This window comes from Monodelphis domestica, chromosome 3 (genome assembly GCF_027887165.1).
Source record: "Monodelphis domestica isolate mMonDom1 chromosome 3, mMonDom1.pri, whole genome shotgun sequence".
Classification (NCBI taxonomy): domain Eukaryota; kingdom Metazoa; phylum Chordata; class Mammalia; order Didelphimorphia; family Didelphidae; genus Monodelphis; species Monodelphis domestica.
This window is the reverse complement of record NC_077229.1, coordinates 113,020,387-113,044,078: the sequence shown is the minus strand read 5'-3', so window position 1 is coordinate 113,044,078 and position 23,692 is coordinate 113,020,387. Positions and strand designations below refer to the sequence as shown.

General features: G+C 36.0%; 1 protein-coding gene across 3 annotated transcripts in view; it reads right to left on the bottom strand.

Annotated features, from left to right (window-relative positions):
• Window positions 1-23,692, bottom strand: part of TRAPPC9 (trafficking protein particle complex subunit 9) — a 1,102,825-nt gene that overhangs the window by 825,914 nt on the left and 253,219 nt on the right. For all 3 annotated transcript variants that reach the window (XM_056820755.1, XM_056820756.1, XM_056820757.1), the window contains one exon: window positions 22,571-22,734. In XM_056820755.1, coding sequence (XP_056676733.1) covers window positions 22,571-22,734 — 164 coding nt within the window. The remainder of the gene's footprint in view (window positions 1-22,570; window positions 22,735-23,692) is intronic.

Here is a 23,692-nt window from a genome sequence, read left to right as displayed (position 1 = left end):
AAGGCATGATGAAATGAGAGAAACAAGAAAAGTCTCCTGCATAAGGTGGCACTTGAGCTGAGTCTTGAAGGAAGGTAAGGATTCAAAGAAGCAGAGGTGAGAAAGGAGAACACTATATTCAGCCACTGAGCAAATACTTGCTGTACTGGGCACTGTTAGGCACTGAAGATATAAAGGAAGACAAATACACTGTGACTATCTTCCAGGAGGTCACAGCAGAAGGAAACAGCAGGAGGAAAAGAGAAGCACATTCTAAGGATGGAGGGCCATTAAGGTGAAGGAACTGATTCAGGAGATAGTGGAGGTAAGGATGTGGGTTGCAACAGTAGAATCCTCCACTCCAACTATTTAAGCCCCTCCAATTGCAAGTCTTCGGAGTGCTCAAGGGGTAATAAGATCCTGCATTATAGGATTACAATGTGAATGGTTGGTTATTATCCTTTGTACCTAAGGAAGATCAAAATGAAATCTGTAGTAATATCTTTTTATCCTCATAAATTGAATTTAAGTGAGATGGAGTTGCACAAAGTTGTCAGCCTCATTCTCCCTTCCAGAATCATTGAAGTCCAGTGGCAAGATAAAAGCCAAGATGACTAGTGATGATCTGGGATACAGTAGATGCCTTTGGCTTCTCTAATGTCTAACCAAGCTCTAAAGCACTCTTCTTCAACCATTTCAGTCGCTTTCATGACCAATGAAATAAATCGTTCTCATCCGTCCATTCTGCCAGTGAATGGATTTGATGCCTGTTAGTTACCTTCAATCTGGTCTGGCCAACCTGCCAAGATAGTTTGCCTGGATGTGGCCAATGCACATGCCACAGTTAAGAGTGGCAATGGACACAAAAGGAGGAAAGCAACCCTGAAATGGGCTCAGCAAGCCCTTTACTATTCCCTGAATGCCCATGTTTACATGTGAATAGAGAGAACTGGAAGAATGTGAGAGATGTTGATGATAAATAAGATTTGCAACTAATTGGATAGATGAGGGAGAATGAGGATTTCAGAATGGTTCAAGGTTACTAATTTGGGTCCTTAGATAATGGTGACACCCTCAAAAGAAATATGGAAGTCCTAAAGAGAAGTTGGGGGGGGGGGTTGGGGGAGGAGGGGAATAAATGAATTCTATTTTAACCATGTTTAGTTTAGGATGTCTACAGGGAATTCTAGTTTGAAATACCCAATATGCAGATTGTGATGTTGGACTAGCCATGAGAATACTCTGTGTGTGTGTGTGTGTGTGTGTGTGTGTGTGTGTGTGTGTGTGTGTGTGTGTGTGTATGGGAATAATTTGTATAGAAATGATAACTGAACCCACAAAAGCTAATGAGGTCGCTAAGAGAGAGTGTAAAAAAGGAAGAGAAAAGGACCAGTAAGTGAATCCTGAAAGTCAACAATTTTGGGGAGTAGAATATGGATAAATATCCAGTAAAGGAGACTGAGGAAGAACAATAAGAAACATAAGATGGAAGCCAAGAGAGAGAAGTCAGAAAAGAGCAAAGAATATCTCTAAGTAAAGGGTGATCAACAGTGTCATCAAGTAAAGCAAAAAAAGATGATGACTGAAGAAAAGTTTCCAGGTTTTACAATTAAATGATCTTTGATAACATTCAAGAAAGCACTCTTAGTTGACTGAGAAAGTAAGAAGCCAGATTATAAGGGATTGAAAAATAACAGAGAAGTTTAGGTAACTCGTGTAGACAAGGGCTTTGAAATATCTTTGAAAAGGAGAAACAGCATCAATTATAGCATGTAGAAAGGTGCTTAATAAATACTAGGTTAACTGACAAAATCTTGTCCAGTAAAAATTAGAGAGAAGGGATGAAATTGTTGTGGAAGTCATTTGGCTGAGAAAATGAGAGGGAATAGATACATGTGGAGAGGTTGGCCTACCTCTTTATCAGACTGAAGAGGATCTTAATATGACAGTTTCCTAATCTCTCATTCTAGTTATTTAGCTCTAAGTAGATTCCAATTTGTCAATACCAAGAACATGACACAATACCAATATAGTCTGGCCAGGGCAGAGCACAACAGAACTGCCCCCCCCCAAAAAATTATGGAAGCTATATAGCAGTTGATAAAATTTGCATTTCCTTTTAAAAAAATTCTTATTATGCTGCTGGCTCACATCAAGTCTGTTGTCAATCATCCTTAGATCTTTTTCACATGGACTTTGTTTAAGCTAGGCCTCAATAATCTTGTACTAAAGCAACTAATTTTTTCAAATTCATATTTTATGATAATGATCATTCAAATTTATACAGTGTGTTACAGTTTTAAAGTACTCTGCCTTGAATATGTAAACTCCTTGAGAATAAAGCTTGTGTTATTTCTTATGTATCCACGGCATCTAGTACTGTTGCCTGATGCAGAATAGTTGTTTAATAAATGTTTGTTGATCAACTCCCCATCCATCCCATCAAGTAAATACAATGATTATAACATCCATTTTACAGGTGAAAAAATTGAGGCCTAGAGAAGCTATGTGATTTTTCAAAGGGCACAGCCTTATAAAACTATCGTTCCTTCAATCACGCCATGTTGCCTTTCTGGGTTTACATATGCAGCTAAATGGATTATATTTTTTCATATACATGCATTTCATTTATCTTGTTACATTTTAACCAAGTCAAGTGGGAGAGGCTAAGTCTTTTCTACAATTATTTACTATAAGCACTCAGCTTCATGAACTACTTCTTAGTGCTTTCAAAGTGAAACAGAATTCTACAGTGGGAACACTGGTCTTAGAATCCAATATTTTAGTTCAAATCCAAACTCTGCTAAACTATACCTAATTATGGGCAAATCACTTCATATATCGCAGGTTCAGTTTCTTATCCTGTAAATGGAAAATAATAAAACTTGTATCATCCAGCTCTAAGATTTGAAATCTTAAAGGATATTAGATATGTAAAGAATTATTTCTCATGTATTTGCCGACTGAACAGTAAAAATTGTGAACACATAACATTACCTCTAAACTAATGAAATATAGCTTTTCCCTCTACCACCCAATCACTAAACAAGTTAATGAAAGATTGAGATAAGCAAACACCAGACTCCATGAGCTCAGGACATAAAAATGTTTGGACAATCATCCTTGGGAGTTCTGCCTTCCCCAGAAAGAGTGGAAGTACATACTGGGTTTGATTTTTCTAAACTACCTAACCATCTGCTAGGTTAATACTAGTCACTCCTATCATGAAGCACTGATGCCAAGAAGCTGGCTTAGACCAGTACACAGAAAAGGTCCCCTCTAACACAAAACTCTTCCCACTGAGCTATTTCTCCTAACACTGGCACTATATAGTTGCTTGTATTTAATAACCAGTATTTGGTTATTCATGGATGACTTTTCTATATACATATATACAACTCCATAAACAAACAGAAATTGGGAGATGGGGAGGAAAATTAAAGGAAGAAAAACTTTTAGGAATTTCTCCAGCTGCCATCAAGAAACATTCATCATACATGGCATCAACTGAAGGTGCTATTAAGTATAGTACGAAAAGCAATAGACAGTGATTCAAGAGAATATTAGTTCTGTCCCTAACAATGTGATTGATTTTAAGATAGTCACAACTCCTAGAGCCTCAGTTTTCCCAGCAATACAATGAAATCATTAAATTTAATAATACCTGAGGTCTATTTCAAATTTAAACCTATTCATATCAGTAAGAATTCACAATTGTAACGTATTGGTAATCTTTAAACTATTTTCCTCACAAACCTATTAGGTATTACAAGTGTCTTCCCCAGAAGCAGGTGACTCAGTGGACAGTGTTACATGGAGCCAGGAAGACTAGTTCAAATCTAGCCTCAGACAGTGACTAGTTGTTTAACCTTGAGCAAATCGCTTAACCTCTGTTTGTCTCAGTTTCCTCAACTATAAAATGAAGATAATGATGGCTTCTGCCTCCCAGAGTTGTTATGAGGACCAGATGAGTTAATATTTGTAAAGGGTTTAGCCCAGTGTCTGGTACATGTTAGGTACTAAAAAAATTCTAATTACCTTCCTTCTCATTTGAGAGTGGAGGAATTTGAGGTTAGGTGACTTACTTTTTTTAAAAGGTAGAATTTGAACATGCTTCTTTCCTGACTCCAAATTCAGTAGAAAATATCCAGTACACCACATTCCTTCCTATGCTGTAGTCATAGGTACTAAATTTTACATACATTTTGAAAGTTATGATATCTCTAATTTCTATTCCCAAAGTTATTATCCTTTTTAAAAATTCTCTCATGAGAATATTTGTTAGAATGTTCCAATGCCTATAAGCCAATAAGCATCTGCCTAAGGAATTCAGTCTTTACCTTGTAAAGATTTTTTAAATTTTATCTAAAGATTCTATAATGGAAAACACCTGGTCTAGAGTATATATAAATACTTCACTGTGTTGGTCTTTTCACTGATTTACCTTACCTTGATCTTCTCTTGGTCTTTGAAAATTTTAAGTTAATTCAATTACATTAAAAACATACAAGTGCCTAAGATGCTCAAAGCATTTATCTGAAATAAACTCATAACATTAACAATTATAAAAGAATCGATCTCCACTGAAAGGAAAAATGAGTGCTAAACAGAAATATATCATAAGGAATCTACATATCTTAGAATACCACTTTGCTTTGATAATGCTATGAGTCATCTCACATGTTCCCTCAAATAACAGGGAGAATTCTAGGTTGGCACACATAGGGATGCAGGAGGTGGACAGGACTTGGGAATCACACTCCTAGGGTCTAGAAACAATAAATTCTGTTTAATTCAGCCAACATATGCAAAGAACCTTCTTAATGCAAGAAACTGAAAGGCAGCTTTTCAACTACCACATTTATATCTGCACCAATAAATAACTCACCTAGCAAATTTTGGACCATTTTAAGTTCAAATGAGACACAATATAGAATCATAGAATTTGGGGGTGGGGGATACTATAGAGATCATACAGTCCAAGGTTTATAAAAGAGGGGGATAAATTTCAAAAATACTGTACGATGTGCCCATCATCACACAACTCAGTAAGTGGGAGAACTGAAATGTGAAACAGATCTTTTGACCCCAATTCAGTACTCTTTGCCCTATAAGAGATGACTTAAAAAGAAAAGAACCAACATCAAAGAGTATAATTTCAGCAATGTTCCTGTCTATTTAAACTGTTTTTTATGTCCAAAAAGAAGTGTTTCAACTATGAGCTGAACTATATTTAAATGAACTATTAGATGTTCTCCAGGATTCACTAGTGCCTGCTACTACTAAATGATGCCCAAGGATAAATCAGTCTTGAACAAATAGATTCAGACAGCAGTTATTTTTTAATATCAGCTATTGTTTAGATTTGGTTGCCAGGGACACATACGAAGAAGGATGCCACACCTAAGATTCCTCCTAAAAATATAAGCAAATTTAAATATTTTCCAAGTACAATTACATTATCATTACAATTATTTAAATACAGGGCTGCTAGAGACCTTAGAGATGATCTAATTCAACCCCCTGGTTTTTTAGATGAGGAAACTCTGGGAAGTGTATCATGTCTCATTCTTAGAGGCATATTTAAGGAATAATACTAAAAGAAGGGTAGCCAGGATAATGAGGGAAGCTGGAGATGATGCCATATGGGAATCATACCAAGTAAATGAAAGAAAGTATTTAGCAAGAGAAGAGAAAACTTTGGGGTCTATACAACAGTCAAAATTTTGAAAGCTTTCCACATGGAAAAATATGTCTCCAAAGAGTAGAAACTAGGATAAATGAGTGGAAATTGCTAAAATTAAGATTTCAGTTTAATATAAAAAAAATCTTCCAAACAAAGCCATCTAAAAGTAGAATCGCCTGCCTCAAGAAAATGTCAGGTTTCTCTCACTGGTGATTTTCAATTAAAGACAGGATATTTGCTTGTGAGGGATACTCTAGAATACATCTCATGCTTCATTTAGGAGTTAGGGTACATATCTTCTAAGCCTTTTTTAACACTATAAGAGAAGTGAGATAGAAAAAGAATTGCTACATGATCAAGAGAAATAAATCACACATTTCAAGCTAGAAGGGACTATAGAGGTCATCTAGTCAATTTTAAATGTAGAAAAACTGAGGTTTTCCACTGATCAAAATGTAGCACCAAAGTAATCATATTTTGTTGCTGGCACATGTACCTTAAAAAATTGCCAAAAGAAAGGCCAGCTAGATTGAGAATTATGATCTTGCTCCTTAGTTAACCTTTTGGTCTGGATCATATCATGTCATATACTAAGGGAAAGGAGATCTTGGGAGTATCCAATTTTAAATTACAAGTTATCGGTAAAAAAGGGCTCCAGTCTCCCCCTGACATAGGATTTGAGGGAGGTGGGGAGATCTAATGGAAACGTGGGGGACTCCACCTGACTTTTACTAATAGGTTGTGGTAGCTATAACTATAGAAATATTACATTGTTATTATCCTAAAGAGATTCTAGCCACTAAACTCTGGGATTAAAGAGAAGATGGCAAAGATCTCCCTGAAGAGAAGCATTCTGTGGTTACCAAAGCAAATTCCATTGACCCTACATGTTCAGAAGTTCTTAACGGTCAGCAGAGCAAGATACCCAGCATAATAAGTAAAGCGACTAACCAATGGAGACTCCTTGCACTGTAGACAGAAGATAAGCAGAGTTCAGAGCAGATTGCTCAGAAAAATCCCAGGGAGAACAGCTTGATATCACTAAGAAGACATTTTGGTTCTAAAGCATGAGACAGGTGTCCTAACCTAGATCTTCTTCCCTGACCCAGCACCAAATACTTGGCACTCTTGATATGTATGCCTCCTTTGTAGGATTCATAAGTATACACATTCCATTGATAGTGTATATATGGGAATGTGTAACCTTAGTTCACAAGTACAATGATCTGTTGTGAATTTTCTTGCTATTCTAGTTTGTATTTTCATCCATGCTATGATTATATCCTGTGACTGGCTAGAAAAAAACATAGATGGTAACTCATGAGCTATAGTTTTAAGTGAATGTGGACCCACAGAGAATTCTGAACATGGAGTATCAATTTTGGCAGCCCAACATGTGAGAAAGAAGTATCCTGGTTACTACACAGAGATAATGAGACTGAGCACCAAGTACATATGATATGAAGAAAATAACGGGGTGACATATAATAGAGACCAGGAAATGGCATTCATAATTCTCAAAACTGCAATGACCAGTCTTCCCATCATCCTTATTTATCACAATTTACTTACTACTCACCTACTATAATTTACAATTAGTTGTGCATATAAAGCCTCATGGTATTAATTACAGTATATTTCACTGTGTCTGAAAATAATTTATTTAGCACTTGCAGTCACTCTCAGATTACAAAAATATTTAAGTTTAAATCATTAATCCATTTTGGCCATGTCAGCACAGGATCATTAAATGGACTATGTTTTGATTTTGGTCAGAAGTGTGGGAATTTTTAAAGTATATATAAATTATACTACTATCACTGTTGAGGACAATAGGAATACATATTTACATTCTCCTCTAAGCTTTACAAAACTCTTTTTCGTCAACAGTCCTATGAGATATCTCAGGGGACCATAAGATTGTGTGCTTAAAGGGATCCAAGAAACAGTTTGATAAAATCCCACTTCAAGGTAATAGAGGTCTTAAATAGCACCCGTCTTTAAATTTAGCTGCTTCAAATCCAGGGCTATTTATTCCAGATCACAGAGAATTATTAATTCCATCTTGAAAAGGAAGGAATTGAGATTCAAAAGTTTAGTGACTTATCATTCAACTAGTAAAGATTTAGTTAAATGAAACAAATAATTTGTGTTAAATTTTAGATTGTGATTGGACTCTGAAATATATTAATTAGGTGGTTGGCAGGGATTTAATTTCTAAATCCCAAAATGGATTACTAAAGTAAATAGAATTTATGGTAGTTTATTTAAAATATTTACAATAGAAGGAAGATATTAAGGAGAGAGAGAGAGAGAGAGAGAGAGAGAGAGAGAGAGAGAGAGAGAGAGAGAGAGAGAGAGAGAGAGAGAGAGAGAGAGAGAGAGAGAGAGAGAGAGAGAGAGAGAGAGAGAGAGAGAGAGAGAGAGAGAGAGAGAGAGAGAGAGAGAGAGAGAGAGAGAGAGAGAGAGAGAGAGAGAAAGAGAGAGAAAGAGAGAGAGAGAGAAAAACTCTGGCTTCTTCTGATACCAATTAGAATTTCTAAGGGGCAGCCAGGGGAAGAGAGTCTCAAGAAATTGGGCCTTACCTGAAGGCTTCACGCTCCAGAAAGGCAGGTCACTAAGTCAGCTTTTCACTCACCAACAGTGATAGTCTAAAAGAAGTCTGGGTGTTGGTCTTCCAATCGCTCCTCTGTCCTTCACTCCAACCTTGAGTGACTGACTGTCCGAATGTCTGTCTTCCCTTCAGCTCTGAGTGAGTGACTCTCTTTTGTCTTTTTTCCCTCTATTTAAAGACCTTTTTTTCTTGTGTCACCTCCTCTAAATTTTCACGTCTAACAATCACAGCAGACATTTCTCTCCAGGACTGTCTATTCCTTAGTTCTCACCTTCTTTGGTTAGATTTTTCTCCAGGACTGTCTATTCTTTAGTTCTCACCTTCTTTGGTTAGCTTTTAGCTTTTTGAGGTTATTTAAATCCTCTTTTGTTAAGTTCACCTTTTGTAATTACTTAACACCTTTTTGTAGGTAAAATATAAATATATATATATATATACATATATATATATATATAGCTTACAATTCTATCTTCACTATAAAGGAAGAGCTAAGTACCTTCATTGTTAAAATCAGGAGATTACAATTTTATCTTCACAATAAAGAAAGAGCTAAGAATCTTCATTGTTACAATCAGGAGATAGCTAAATCCAATCTTCATATTTGTTAAGCATCTACTATAGGTATACAACATTGTAGTAGGAACTTGGGTTAAAAGATAATGAAAATGACCTTGCCTTTGAGGAGCTTACATTTTACTATCCTCATCCATCATCAGAAACTGTTCTATCCAAGGTTACCCATGATCATTTAATTTCCTATCCAAAACATCTTATCAAACCCTTACATTTCTTGACTTTTCTATATCCATTTGACACTGTTAACTTCTGTCTCTATGGATGTTCTCTTCTCCTTGGGTTTCTATGACACAAATTTCTCCTAAATCTCTTCCTGCCAAATTCATTGCTTCTTCTCAATCTCCTTTCTGGATCAACATCCATGTCTCATGGTATATGAATAGATATATGCTAAAACTGTCACAGTCTCTTTTCTCTGCTTTTCCTAAGCTCTCTCAGTAATCTTATCTACTAATTCAACTATCAGTTCTTCAAAGATGTCCCCCAGATCTTTATATCCTACCCCAGCCTCTCTCATCAACTCGAGTTCTACATCATCTATTTCATATTGGACATCTCTGACTAGATGTTTCATAGGCATCTTAAACTAAATATGTCCAAAACAAATTCATTATCTTTTCAAAAAAACAAAAACAAAAACCTTTCCTCTTCTCCTAACTTCTCTATTTCAATTGAGAACTTTGCTATTCTTCCAGTCACTCAGGTCTGCAACCTCAGAATCATGCTTAAGTCCTACCTTTCCTCATCCCTCATATCCAAACAATTTTAAAGTCTTGTTACTTCTACCTCCATAAAATGTCTTGAATCAATCGACTTCTCACTAATCACACAGCATGGTTAATGCCCTCATCTCACCTGGATTACTATCCTAAATGATCTCCAAGCATCTAGTCACTCTTCTCTAAAGAGTTTCTAAATAAATATTCCTAAAGCATATGTCTGACTAAAACCTTGCTAAAGGAGATTCAGAGTCTCTTGCTGGAGAACTTAATCTTTCTCAACTTTTTCATGTCATGAACACCTTAAGCAGTGTGGTAAATTCAAAAAATCTCTTATTAAAATAATCTTTTGTAATTGCATAAAATCAAACACTAAGGATTGACTGCAAAGGAAACCAAAAATTTTAAACTTTATGGACTCCAGATTAAGAATCTTTCTTGGGATAAAATGCAAACTTCTCTGCTTTTTAAAGACCTTAACAATCTAGTTTCATCCACCTTTTCAGGCTTATTGGCTATTATTCTCCATATACTAGGATCCAACCCAGCGGGTCTACTTAGTACTCACAGAATCAAAGACTTGGAGAAAAAAGGAACCTTAAAGGTCGTCAAGTCTAATCCCTTTATATTATAGGTGAGGAAACTGAGGCTAAGAGAGGTTAAGCAATTTGCCCAGAGTCATGGCTACTAAGTGTCTTAGGCACTTTCAAAAGCAAGATTTGACACCAAGCCCAGGCCTCTATCCACTACAATCTTACTCATGCATGACATAAGACAAGTTGTCCCCCTTCCCTAGGATGTACAGTCATTCCATCTTCCTCACATGAACTTTCTGACTTCCTTCAGGAAACTTCAGTTGATTCCCTTCATCCCTAGTCACTAGCACACTCTTACTAAGATGTATATGTTTTATATTTAGTTTTCTGTGACTATGTTGCTTTCTTCAACAAAATATAAGCTTCCCAAGTACAAGAGATTGTTTTATTTTGTGCCTCATCTCATCAGAATGAAGACATGGTGCTTGCTATGGTTTTGTTTCCCCCCAGTGATTTAATTGGCATAAGAAACTCCCATGAAGAAATTCTATCTAAAAATGCAGATTGGCAACTGCTCTGTAATTCACAGTCTTATAAAATTGTCTGGATGCACTGAGATGTTGAATGACCTGATGAGAACCACAAGGCCAATATGAGTCAGAGAAGAGGTAGAACTTGAAACCACATTTTCCTGACTCCAAGGTCCACTTTCTAAAATCCTCTCAATGTAGTAAAGATTTCTTGTTATTGTTAAATAAAGCAATTGGAGGGGAGAAAGGTAAAGGTGGGAATGAAGAAAAGGATAATAGCAAGAATCATCCTCTAGAGTAGTGATGGCTACCTTTTAGAGATCAAGTGCCCAAACTGCAACCTCACGCCCCATGTGAATGCCCCACCTACCCAGACAGGGGAGGGAGGAAGCACTCCCACTGGGTTGCTGGGCAGAGGGGCAGGTGATGTCCTCGGGTGCAGTAGAGAAGAGAAAGGGAGCCACCCATCTGGAACGCATGCCATAGGTTCACCAACACAGCTCAAGTATAAGTGCCTTGTAAACACCTATGTGAATAATTATTAATATTTCCATACAAGATGGATACATTTTATTGTTTCAGAGCTTTGATTGTTTAGAAATTCATTTATGTAGAATATATTCCCCAATACCAAACAAGTATAGCTTTTATAGTATATGGCAGACATTTATAGTCTTCTTAGAACTTTCTGACTATAGAAAATGAAAGATGAAATCATTTGCTCCTCAGGTTTTATGGAGTTAGGAGACTCCAGGAGTCAGCCTCTAAGTTTCTATTTTTCATTCTAATTGCTATAGCACATAATTGCCTGTAACTAATTAAATCTGAAGGGGGAGGGGGGAGTACAAAGGGAAAGAGATAGAGAAATAGACAAATATGTACTCAAAACTACAGAACAGACTGAGTATAAAGAGCGAGAGTGTGTGTATATATATATATATGTATATATATATGTATAAATTTATATATACATATGTATAATGGCCTTCTGTGACTTTTACCACTTAATAATTTTCTGTGACATTAATAGTAACATTTCAATGCTCAAATTTTGTTCAAAAAATGATTCTGACTGTATCTATAATTTAACACTGATAACAGTTACTGAAAGCTTTAACATTATTGACCTTTTGTTTTCCAAACTGTTATTTTCTGCTTTGAATTGAAGTTTTTTAAACTATAGTTTTCATGAACAAGACAAAGAGAAAGGAGGCTCTTACCTCACATTAAATGCTTGTGAATTCAAGCCAAAAATGGGAATTAAAAAAATGGATCTGAGAGAAGTAACAGAATTTGTAACATGAATTAATGTACAACCCCAGGAAAACACAGTAAAGTACCATTACCTAGGTATTTTCTTTTCCTTTTTCCACAAAGCCTTGGTTCTAGTTTCCATCATTACCACTATCCATTCATTTCAATTTAATGCCATTCCTATTTCCTAAGGGTCCACAACATATAAGAAAGAACCCACACCAGTTTACTCTGGCAGCAATATATAAGACAAATTGAGCTGGGGCTGAAGAGAGGTAGGAAGAGCAGTTTCAAACCAAAGTTAACTAGGAGAAAGGGGATAACATTCACAGAAAGAAAGAATTAGGAGCAACATTTATGAAAGAGAGGGCTAGCTTAGTAAATTAACTGTAGAGAAAATGGTTATCAACTTAAGCAAAGTAGCATCAAGTATTTTAGAAATATCCATTTCTAAGTAAACTCACTAATTTTTATATCTTACCCTACCTCATCCCCAGTCAGTTCAGTTTTCTATCTTGTTTGCATTGAATAAAAGACATCTGTGAATGAAGGGAATAAATAACAGGCACTTGACAAATGTTTCTTGAAATGCTATCCTATCCTTGAACTCAACTCAGATCCCACCTCTCCCAGGAATCTTTTGGATCACAAGTGCTTGGCCCTAGTCCTCCCTACCCCTTCCCCCACTTATAAGAACATTTTTTTCTCACATTTCAAAATACTTATCACTGGTTCATCATGAATACAAGATCAACTTGCTGAGTTTATGGCAAGATAAAAATGTATTTGAGGCTTTTTAATCTACCTATAAAATGTGTCAAGGTACCCACTAACAACTCCTGGAGAGTGCCTGAGTACTGGTCAATTTATTCCTACTTCAATGAAAATGATCAACTCTGTTAAGTTCAGACTATTTTGGATCACAATCGTTCCTCTGAAGTAAGCCTATAAAAGAGACTGTCAAAGCTGCAGTCGGTGAATCGGGGATATTGAAGTGAGAACTGAGATGATACCAACAACCAAAAAAAAAAAGGAAAAAAAAACAGATTGCCTTAAATGTGTTGTAGGTTCAAAAAAGGAGAAGTCTGTGTATCCTAAAAGTCCTCCCCCTGGGTTATTAATGGCAGTCTTAGATTGTCACATTACACTTGCATATATTCTTACTTACACTAAATGAGGGACAGGAAATGTTCCCAGACCTTAATCAGTTTCCTATATCTAGTCATGCACAGGCAATTACAAAACTTTCAGACCAAAAGATGGCAACTCAAGGAGAGGAACCACAGGTTTAAGTAATGAAAGTGCCTGAACTCTAGTCTTTTAGAAGAGTGTCAACAAATCCCAGATTTAGATTTTAGCATGTGACTCTAAAATTAGGAAAACAGTAATGGATTGATTTAATATGGACCTAAACTACTACCACAAGTATTTCAGATACTATAAATTGTTCTTTAGGAACTCCAAGTTCATTTCCTTAGTATGAAAATGAGGGTTAAGGAAGAGAAAATTCAAGTCTTTAGAGAAGTAGCATAAGGCAAGAAATCTATAAGCATTTCAGGGATGAGGGAACTCTCTAGAATCTCCAGAGGTCTAAGTTAGTTTGCTTTCCAAAGGGAGTCAAAACCAAAGTGGGGCTATTAATCAAGAGAATTTGTCCCTGGGGGGAAAGGTGGGACAAATTAGGAAAAGAATTCTATTTAGAGGCTACTACACATCCTTTGTCTTGTTTTTCCCTGACTCTGAGATAGAATAAAAGTTACATTAGATATGATACAGATGATATAAATACCTTGAGTGTACATATGTAAACTAGTGTCTCCTTTACTTGTATTTGGACAAAATGAAACAATAATATGTGATATGGAGGTGAGGGCAGGTAAGAAAAGAAGAAAAGGAAAGAGGAGGTTAAAGAATCACCAATAATTAAGTCCAGTTTATCTAAAAAAATTGCAACTCCAGTTTATGAGATATATATATATATAATGTACATTGTAGCTATTTTTACAGATATCTCATTCTCCCACTTTCACTATAGATCTTTAAGGGATCAAATTGTTGTCTAAAGGACACATTCCATCCGGTATGCATCTAATTGCTATTGTCATTCCAACTATACAATAGCCTTGAAAAGGACAAGGTAGATATCCTAAACACTTAAATATGCACTCAATCACTCAATAAAAACTTGGTGGTGACAGGGAGAGGCAAAGTAAAGAGTTTAGAATATGCTTATCTAAAATATATTATTTTAATTCATATTTGTCAGTACTGGAAACATGAAAAATCCAGATACTAATGAATCTAAAGCAATGCTAAATTCAACAGACCTAAAATAAAATTAATACCTAGATGGCAAGAGACATAACTATTTCTACAACTTAATTTTATACTGTCTCTGCTGCCCTCCCCTGCTCAAATACTCAGTCTTACTCATCTTCGCAGTTTAAGATTTTATTTTCACAGCTTCTTCTATTTTGCAGTCCATTTATTAATGCCGACAGTTTTTTTTTGCTACTGTAGAACATAAATGACAGGAATTAGTCCCTTTTGTATATTTTGGAAGCAGATGGTTTATTTGCATGAATTTAATTTCAAAAGAAAATTTATTATATCTTGAGACCTGAATAAAATAAGAATGACTGCTTTAATTTTTCATTTAAAAATGCATTTGCTTGGAAATGTCGACAGCTTTATAGATTTTTGCCCATTAGACATCAATATGCAAGGATCAAGGCAGAATGGTTCAAAGGAAAGAATGAGGGAGATCAGGATTATGGGTTCTAACTGTGCGAACCTAAGTAAGTCTCTTACTAAACTTGGGTTTCAATTTTCTCAACTGTAAAATATAAAGATCGGACTAGATGACTGCTAAGGATCTTTGCATCTCTAACATCAGTCAAGAAGCATTCATCAAATGTTTCCTACCTATATCAGGCACTATCCGGCACCATTCCAAGCACCAAGTATAGAAAAGAAGGCAAAAAGAGACTATCAGTCACTTATAGTCTAATGAAGGGGACAACATTTAAACACTGAGGCAACACAGGAGCTCTATGAATAAAAGGAAGACAATGTAAGAGAAAATGGCATAGCAGCAAGGGAAACTGGAAATAGCTTACTGCAGATGCTGAGATTTGAGATGTGTCTTGAAAATGCCTGAGTATCTAAGAAGTGGAGATGTGGAAGTACATTTCATGTACTGGGAAGAACAAGAGAAAAACACTGAGGCAGGAAATGGAGTGAAGGAACTGCAAACAGGCCAGTCTTGCTGAACTAGAAAATGTATAAAGGAGAAAAAAGGTTTAAGAAAATTGGAAAATTAGGAAGGGGACAGGTTATAAAAAGCTTTAATATCAAGAAGACAATTTTATATTTGATCCTTGAAGTAAGAAAGAACTGTTGTATCTTACTGGGTAGGGAACTAACATAGTTAGACTTACTCTTGAGAAAAATTACTTAGCAGCTGGGTGGACATTGGATTATACTAAGGAGAGACTTGAGGAACAAGAACAGTTAGAAGGTTACTGCAGTAGTCCGGATAACTGGTGATGGGGAACAAAACTAAGGTTATGTTGTATGAATAAAGCAGATGTATAAGAAAGCTGTTGTGAAGATTAAAATGAAACAATTTGGCAATAGATTAGATATGTGGGGTAAACTTGAACAAGGAGTTCAGAATAGCACCAAAGTCTTTTGTCTGTGTTCCTGGGAGGATGGTGGTAGCCCCAAAAGCAGTGGAAAACTGGGAAGTGGCATGGGTTTGGGGAAGAAAGATAATCAATTCTGTTTTGGGTATGATGAGTTTGAGATATATGCAGTACAACCAGTTTGGAATGGCCAAAATGTAATGTATAAGTCCCGATCTCTGCCTCTTTACCTATTAAACAAGAAAGATAAATACCTGGCGAACTTCCCTCATGGGGTAGTGGTGAAGATTAACTGTGACTTTTTATGAAATGTTACTTACTACCTATTTGACCTCTTAATCAAATCATTTAACATCTCTTGGACAGTTTCTACATCTGTAAAATTAGAAGAGGAACAAAAGTCATTTTTAGGTCTGTCTATAAGGACATCCCATAATGCTACATAAACATAATGCATTACAGAATCACAAATTTGAGAGGAAAATGGAACACAGTGATGAACGAACACAATGCAATCCCAAAATGGAATACCCACTATAATATACCCAACAAGTGATAATCTAGTCACTACTTAACGGTGTTCAGGGATAAGGAACTGACTACCATTTGAAGAAATTCAAACTTTCTCAAAAAACAGTAAGAGAACAATAAGTATGTCTCCATTTTGTTGGGTGGATCCTCCTCAACAAATGTACACAAAAATGTGGACAAGAATAATAAATTGTGAAAGGTTCACAACCTACACCAGTGAATGAAGCAATTGGACAAAGGACTTACACAGGTGAAATGAGAGCATTTCAGCCAAGGGAAATGATTAGAAGAAAGGAACAGAGGCAGGAAAGCATGTGATAAGCAGGGAGATAAGGAAAATAGAGAATGATACAATGAAAGAAAAATCTAACTTAGAAAGGATGAAGGTCAACTAGCTTTATCACCATTACCAGTGGTCCTCACACCCCCCAAGACAGAAATCCCCTTAACAATATCCTTGACAAGTCTAATATCTGCTTAAATATACTGTAAGATTAAAATTGTGAGACTGGCCCCAAATTTTATTATTTTATTAATCAAAAAGGTATTGTGGAGGACAAAAGAGAGGAGGTAGATAACTGGGAAGTTTTTATTCTAATCTAGCTTGCTATACTTAGCTTGCTGTTCCACAACATCTATGTGGTCCTCTCAGTCTGACCCAATATGGAAGTACAGAGAGAGAAATCCAGTCTTGCCTCAGTTTAATAATCTTTCTCTCAGCCTACTGACTCACATGTCACATCTAGTTAGTCAACTGTCTTTTTTCTCCTTTGTCTGGGCTGCCCTCAACTGCTGGCTGTTCCTGTTGATTATAGGGGACACTAGAGCTTCCATTCCCATGAAGAAAAGAGTGGAATGAAAACTAAAATGGACAAAATGGAAAAGGAGGATCAAAAGGTCATAGAAGAAATTAAATATTTAAAAATTAGAATTGGGCAAATAGGAACTAATGTCTTCATAAAAAAATTAAGAAAATAAAACAAAATAAAAAAAATGAAAAAATAGAAGAATATATAAAATATATCATTGAAAAATAATTGACCTGGAAAACAGATCCAGGAGAAATAATTTAAGAATTATTGGACCAATCATGTAACCATGGAAAAATATTTAATTTTTTTAAAAGAATTATTATATCACTTGAAAGTCACGACCAAAAATTTTTTTTTAAAAAGCCTAAACATCATATTACAGGAAATTATCCAAGAAAACTGACCTAATGTTCTTAAACAAGAGAGTAAAATAGAGACTGAAAGAATCCACAGATCACCCCCTGCAATAAAATCCCCAAATAAAAATTCTCCAGAATGTTATAATCAAGTTCAAAAGCTCCCAAGCCAAAGAGAAAATACTGTATGCAGTCAGAAAGAAATAATTCAAATATCATGGAGCCCCAGTCTCGCTTACACAAGATCTGGCAGCTTCTACATTGAAGGCTTAGAATATGATATTCCAGAAGACAGGAGAACTGGGTTTATAACCAAGAATCACCTACCCATCCAAACTGACTATATTCTTTCAAGAGATAGTATGGTCATTTAATAAAATAGAAGATTTTCAAGCATTCCTGAAGGAAACACCAGACAAACAGAAAATTTGATGTCCAAATAGAAAATACAAGAGGAACATAAAAAGATAAATAAGAAAGAGGGAAAAAATTTAAAGGCTTCAATAACATCAAATTGTTTATATTCCCGTATGGAAAGATGATATCTATAACTTAAAAACTGTTTATCATTATCATAGTATCTAGCAAAAGTATACATAAAAAAAGGACGTGGTAGTAAGCAGTTTAGGATGATATGTAAAAAAAACTAAGGCTAAAAAGGGAAATTTTGATAAGAGGAATGGGAAGAGAGAAGTAAAATGGGGTAAATTGTATCACATAGGAGACAAGAGGGTGAAAAACTATTATAGTGGAAGGGAGGATGAGGGTGGTAATGGGTAATACTTAAATCTTGTTCTCATTGGAAGAGGATCACAGAGGAAAAAATAGTCACATTCTTTGGGGTATAGAATCCTAACCCAATAGAGAAGGAGAAAAGTAATGAGAAAGGGTATGGAAAGGAAAGGATTATTATCAGGGAGGGAGAATTTGGAAGGGATGGTTAAAAGACTCCTCATATCTTATAAAATGATGATAGCCTACATGTGAGGAGGGGTGGGGTAGGGGTTCCAGGGAGGGAAGGTAAGACCAATGAGAGATTTGCATGCAAATAACAAGCTTTAGTAAAACACTAGGACCTATCTGACATTGCTTGGCATCTGAGGACTGGTGGCCTCACCAACACTTTCCTGCTGAGGTTTAGACAATGCTTCAAGTTGAACCTTTTGTATTATTTCATTTCTTTCTCAATACACTATGTAAAATAACTAAGAAGTAGACTAGAGTAAAAAGATTAGGCAAAGATGATAACAAGCAAACTGTCAGGTTGCAACTCAAATTATTCATCAAGATAGTCAACAAATATTAAGAACCTATTATATGGAGGCGAAGTCAAGATGGCAGCCTAGAAGGATCAGAAGTTCAGACCTCTGAATACCCTTCCTAACTGATCACAAACTGAATGCTCCTAGGGGACTAAAAACCAAACTGAATAACAAGACAGAGCCAAAGAACCCTCCTGCTGGACTTAATTCAAAAGGTACACCCCCCGATAAGCCTGAATCCAAGAACACTCAGCTTTAAGGGGAAGACAGAAGGAAGGTCCCAGGACCCATCCCTCCACCCACACAGAACACTGAGATTCCAGCGGCAGCGGGAACTTCCGAACGGGCAAAGATGCTGGTCAGAAGGGCATACCTTGTGAGCAGGGCTGGCCAAGTTCAGAGCATCAAACACACACTGCATGGAAGGAGCTAGAGATGGAGGATAGACCTGGCAGCCTGGCTAGAGCTGTGGAGATCCTCCATATTTGATCCAGCCTTCCAGGAAGTTTTGGATTCAGAGCACACCCAGCCCAACTAAGCTAAACTTAATCCCATCAAAAGTCTCCAGAACTCAGGGAAGCCTAGACTCCACACAAATCCTCATTGACTGCTGGACTTTAATCCAATCAAAAGCCTCCAGAGGACAGGGAAACTAAAACCCCAACAACCCCCCACCAAAGACTACACCAGGAGATCTCCTGTTAACACTCCAAGAGGGGAGACTGACAGCAGGCCCCAAAACCAAAAAAATGAGAGTAGCAAGAGCACAGACAAATACGGGGAGTAAAGAAGGAGTGAATTTGAGCAAACAACAGAAAAAGAAGAAAGAAACTGCAATAGATAGCTTCTACTCAGCAAACAGAACAGAGGGGGAGAGATCAGCAAAAGATAAATCAGAAATCCCTGTGAATTGGATACAGACTGTGGAAGAACTCAAAACACAATTGGGGAAGGACACAAAGAGAATTATAAGCATTGCAAAAAGATAGATAACTAGACAGAAAAAATACTTTTTTTTAAAATAATGGGTCAAAATCTGGAAGAGACTGCAATTTTGATTGAAAGTCTGTTCAGTCCAAATCAATTATTTAACATGCTAGCTAAAGACACTAATAATCTTCTGGTTGCTTTAAAAAAAAAAAAAAGCTTTGGTTTTGAGAACTCAGTCTTACAACAGGCTTGTTAAGCTCAAGATGTATCCCTTTTCTGGAATTTTCTATACTGAAATCTTCTAAGCTAGAAAGTCCCATTCTCCATGACACTTTGCTAATTGGCTCGCTAATTCTTTTCTTTTACAACAGAAGTGAGAAGCTAATCAGATATATCTAAGACTCATCCCATCCCTCAAACTCATTGAACTGCCCCTGATGGATGGAATTCACATATCACTCTACCAAAATAGGAATGGGAAAAACGTGACACATTTTAGGAAGGATACTAAACTAACACAATGAAACATATCAAAAAAGCAGGTGACCATGATGTTAAAGGACCTTTCTTGAACCACTGATAACTGAGGTAGTGAATAGAGTATTGAACCTGGAGTCAGAAAGAACTGAATTCAAATTTCACCTGACATATTTATTAGCTATACTATTCATCTTGCAAGACAGAATAAACTCTAAAACACATCTCTTCAGTGTCATCTCTGCTTGGGTTCCACCCTCCATTCCCCATTCCCTCACCCCCATTTTGAATAGAGACTAGGAAGGATTGGCACAGGAGATTTTCTCCCAGATCCTCTACTAAGGAGGGGACTCAGAGCACCATTCAAGCCAGAGGAGAACATGGCCCACTGCTGCTAGGTTATCTCCCTCTCCCCATCTCTTTCAGTATCTGTTTAATGTGTTCTCTTTCTTATTAGATTGTGAGCTCCTTGAAGCAAGGGGTTATCTTTTGCTTTTTTTTTTATCCTCAGTGCCTGGCATTTATTAAATAGATATTTAACAAATGTTAACTGACTGTAAACCTTAAAATTTCTTAGACTTATGAATGTTGGAAATTTCCCCATTGGGAAATTTCATACTTGAAAATTTTCCTACTGATAGTAAGAACTCTATTGGAAAATGAAACTCCTTGGCATGGGAGGATCCTTCTCCTCCCTACATAAGACTACTTTAGGACAGAAACTAAACAATGCTAAACAATGGAAAGGGCTTTGACCTATGCTTAAGCATAGAACAGGAAGTTCTTTGAGTCATGATTGATTTTAGAATTGATACAATAGAGATACTTGGAATGACAGAACCAGGTCTTGGAAACTACAATCTCCACCCTACTCAGAGTAACAGGATTTAGGAAGGGCTGCAGCAAAGATCAAGATTTAATTATTTGAGAATATGACCTTCGACAGACATGTGCAAAGGAGACAGACCTATGGGCGGTCCTGGGTTAAGCTAGAGCCACCATTGGCACAGGGGAGACATCGACAGTGATTGGTAGATGTGAGAAAGATGGGGAGGGAACTTAGATTGTTGGCTTAAAAAGATAGCGGGGGCTGAGGACTGAAATAAAGAGAGTTTTTGCTCTGAAGGAGGTCTGAGAGGAAAGGTGCTGGAGGGAGAGCTCCTGGAGAGGTCTTGAAGGAGGCTGTGGAAGGAGAACTCGGGAGGAGTCAGGAGGAGAATTCTCTGGAACATTTCTTGAAAGGAGGCTCTCTTGAAGGTGGAGACTGAGGTTGGCATGAGAAGCCTTACCTAGAGAGATCTTAGGTGAGTGATAAAACCAACTGACTGATTTATTCATTCTTATTCCTTTCTTACTTTCTCTCTTTTCCTATTGATTAATCAGTGTATTATAAATTAAATTTATCTATAAAACCTAGTTGGCTTGGGCATATTCATAAATTGGGAATATATTCCCTGGCGACCATCTTATATTTATATAAAACCAAGACACAGTAGAAAACATATTTCAAGTGGTCATAATTGTTATATATTTCCCTTACTCCCAAAACATTTTAATTATCACACTGACCAACTATCAACAAGTCACATAACTTCTGTCTGCTTCATTTTCAATTGTAAAATGGGGAAAATAATAGCACCTACTCCCAGGGCAGTTGAAAGAATCAAATAAAATCATATCTGTAAGCTGCTTAGTACAGTGCCTTGCTCATAGTTGGTACTCAACAAATATTTCTTTTGTTTCTTCCTTGTATGGGAAGATTAATTAAAAAATCTGGGGATGTTTACTCTGAAGAAAAGAAGACCTAAGGAAGATAAATTTTTTTTTATTTTTAAGGATCTGAAAGACTCACAATTTAAATTTAAAAAGCATATGTTTATTAAGTACCTATTGTATACAAAATACAAAATTCATTCAGTGTTTCACTAAGGAGCATAACTACCATAATAAGGTGTAGGTCACAAGAAGACAGATCACTACTGAATACAAAAAGAACTTCCAATAATTAATGCTATTCTAATAATGGAAAACTCTCACTTGTGAGGTATTGAGTTCTATTTCACTGGAAGTGTTTAAACTGTGGTTCAACAAGCACTTTTCTGGCATGCTACAGAGGAATTCATGTAGGAGGTTGAAATACAAAGTATTTCCGATAGCTGCCAACTGAAGCTCTATAAATAATATAAACCTTAACTTTATGAGTTTAGGGGGAGAGCATGAGAACCCTCAGTCAATTGATGAACATTTATCAAGTGTCTACTATATAGCAAGCATTATGCTAAGTGCTGCATTGTGCTAAACTATGCATTATTTAAAAATTGCCTCTTGGTGTCACTGTCTTCTCCCAGAGAAAATACAGAAATGGGTGGATTTTTCTTTTGACATGGCAATTTTTATGTGCTAAATGTTCTAGTTATGCTTATCTTGTAAAAGTCAAAATAGCTAAATGTCCACATTGAAATGCAATGCTTTCTGGGCACACTGATATCATTAAGACCAACTTAATAGGCCATTTTTGCTTGTGAACAAGAAGCACTACTGATAACCAGGAATGGGGAAATTACAATTGAATCCTTTTGATTTAGCAATTTCTAATTTCATTCTAATTTGATTAGCAATTTCTAATAATCAATGTAATCTGAGAAATGCAAGCCAGCAAACCTTTGGTGGCAAGAATTTTTGATGTGACTTCTAAAGTCTCCAAAGGTTCACTTCCAATGTTTTCCAATTTGATGTCAAGTTGCTGGGTCTCTCCATTATAAAGCTGAACAGATACATTAGTGGAAATTTCATCCCCAGAAGCAGGCTGCAGTGTCCGGGCAGACCTAAAACAGACCAATAAAACAAAACACTTGACTGAAATGGCTGAAATGACTGAAACTTTAAAATTTATTAATATCAAAGAAAAAATACACATGTTAAAGGCATTACAAAAATGTTTAAGAGAAATTATTGCCCATGCAACCAATAAATAGAAGAAAAATAATTTTAAAAATAAGGATAAAGGTGGAATAGCACTACCAGAACTAAAACTATACTATAGAATAACATGCATCAAATCCATCTATATTTGTTAAAAATAGAGAGGTAGGTCAATGGAACAAATGAGCAAACAAGAATTAGAAACAAGAGAACTCAATGTTTCATACAATGGTAAACATAAATATCAAGGAAAACTTCTGATTAGATAAAAATTGCTGGGAAAATTGGAAAGTAGTCTGACAGAAATTAAGGTCACACCATCACTTTATACCATATTCCAAAGTATATTCTAAATGGACATGTGACATTATAATAATAAAAATCATACTATTAAAAAATTACAGGTCAAATACCATATATCCAGTTATAGGTATGAAAAGTATTTTTAACCAAACAAAGGAAGGAGACAATTATACAAAACAGATAGTATAAAGTGCTGTGCTATTTCTCTTTGGATAAGAAGGAAAATAATTAGTATCAAATTTCTCTGAGAAAGGATTCCTATCTAAGATTTATAAACAATTTACACACACACACACACACACACACACACACACACACACACGGAATAATTTAACAATAGGTGTGTGGTCAAAGGATAAAACAGTTCTTAAAAGAATAAAAAACATTCATGACCACATGAAAGATTGCTCAAAATCATTAGTTATGAGAAAAATATGAATTAAAACAATTCTGAGATTTTACTCCAACCCCTGCAAATTAGAAAAAATGACCATAAGTTTTGCAGAATGACAGGCATATTAATACATTGTTGGTCAATCTATGAAAAAAGTATAAACT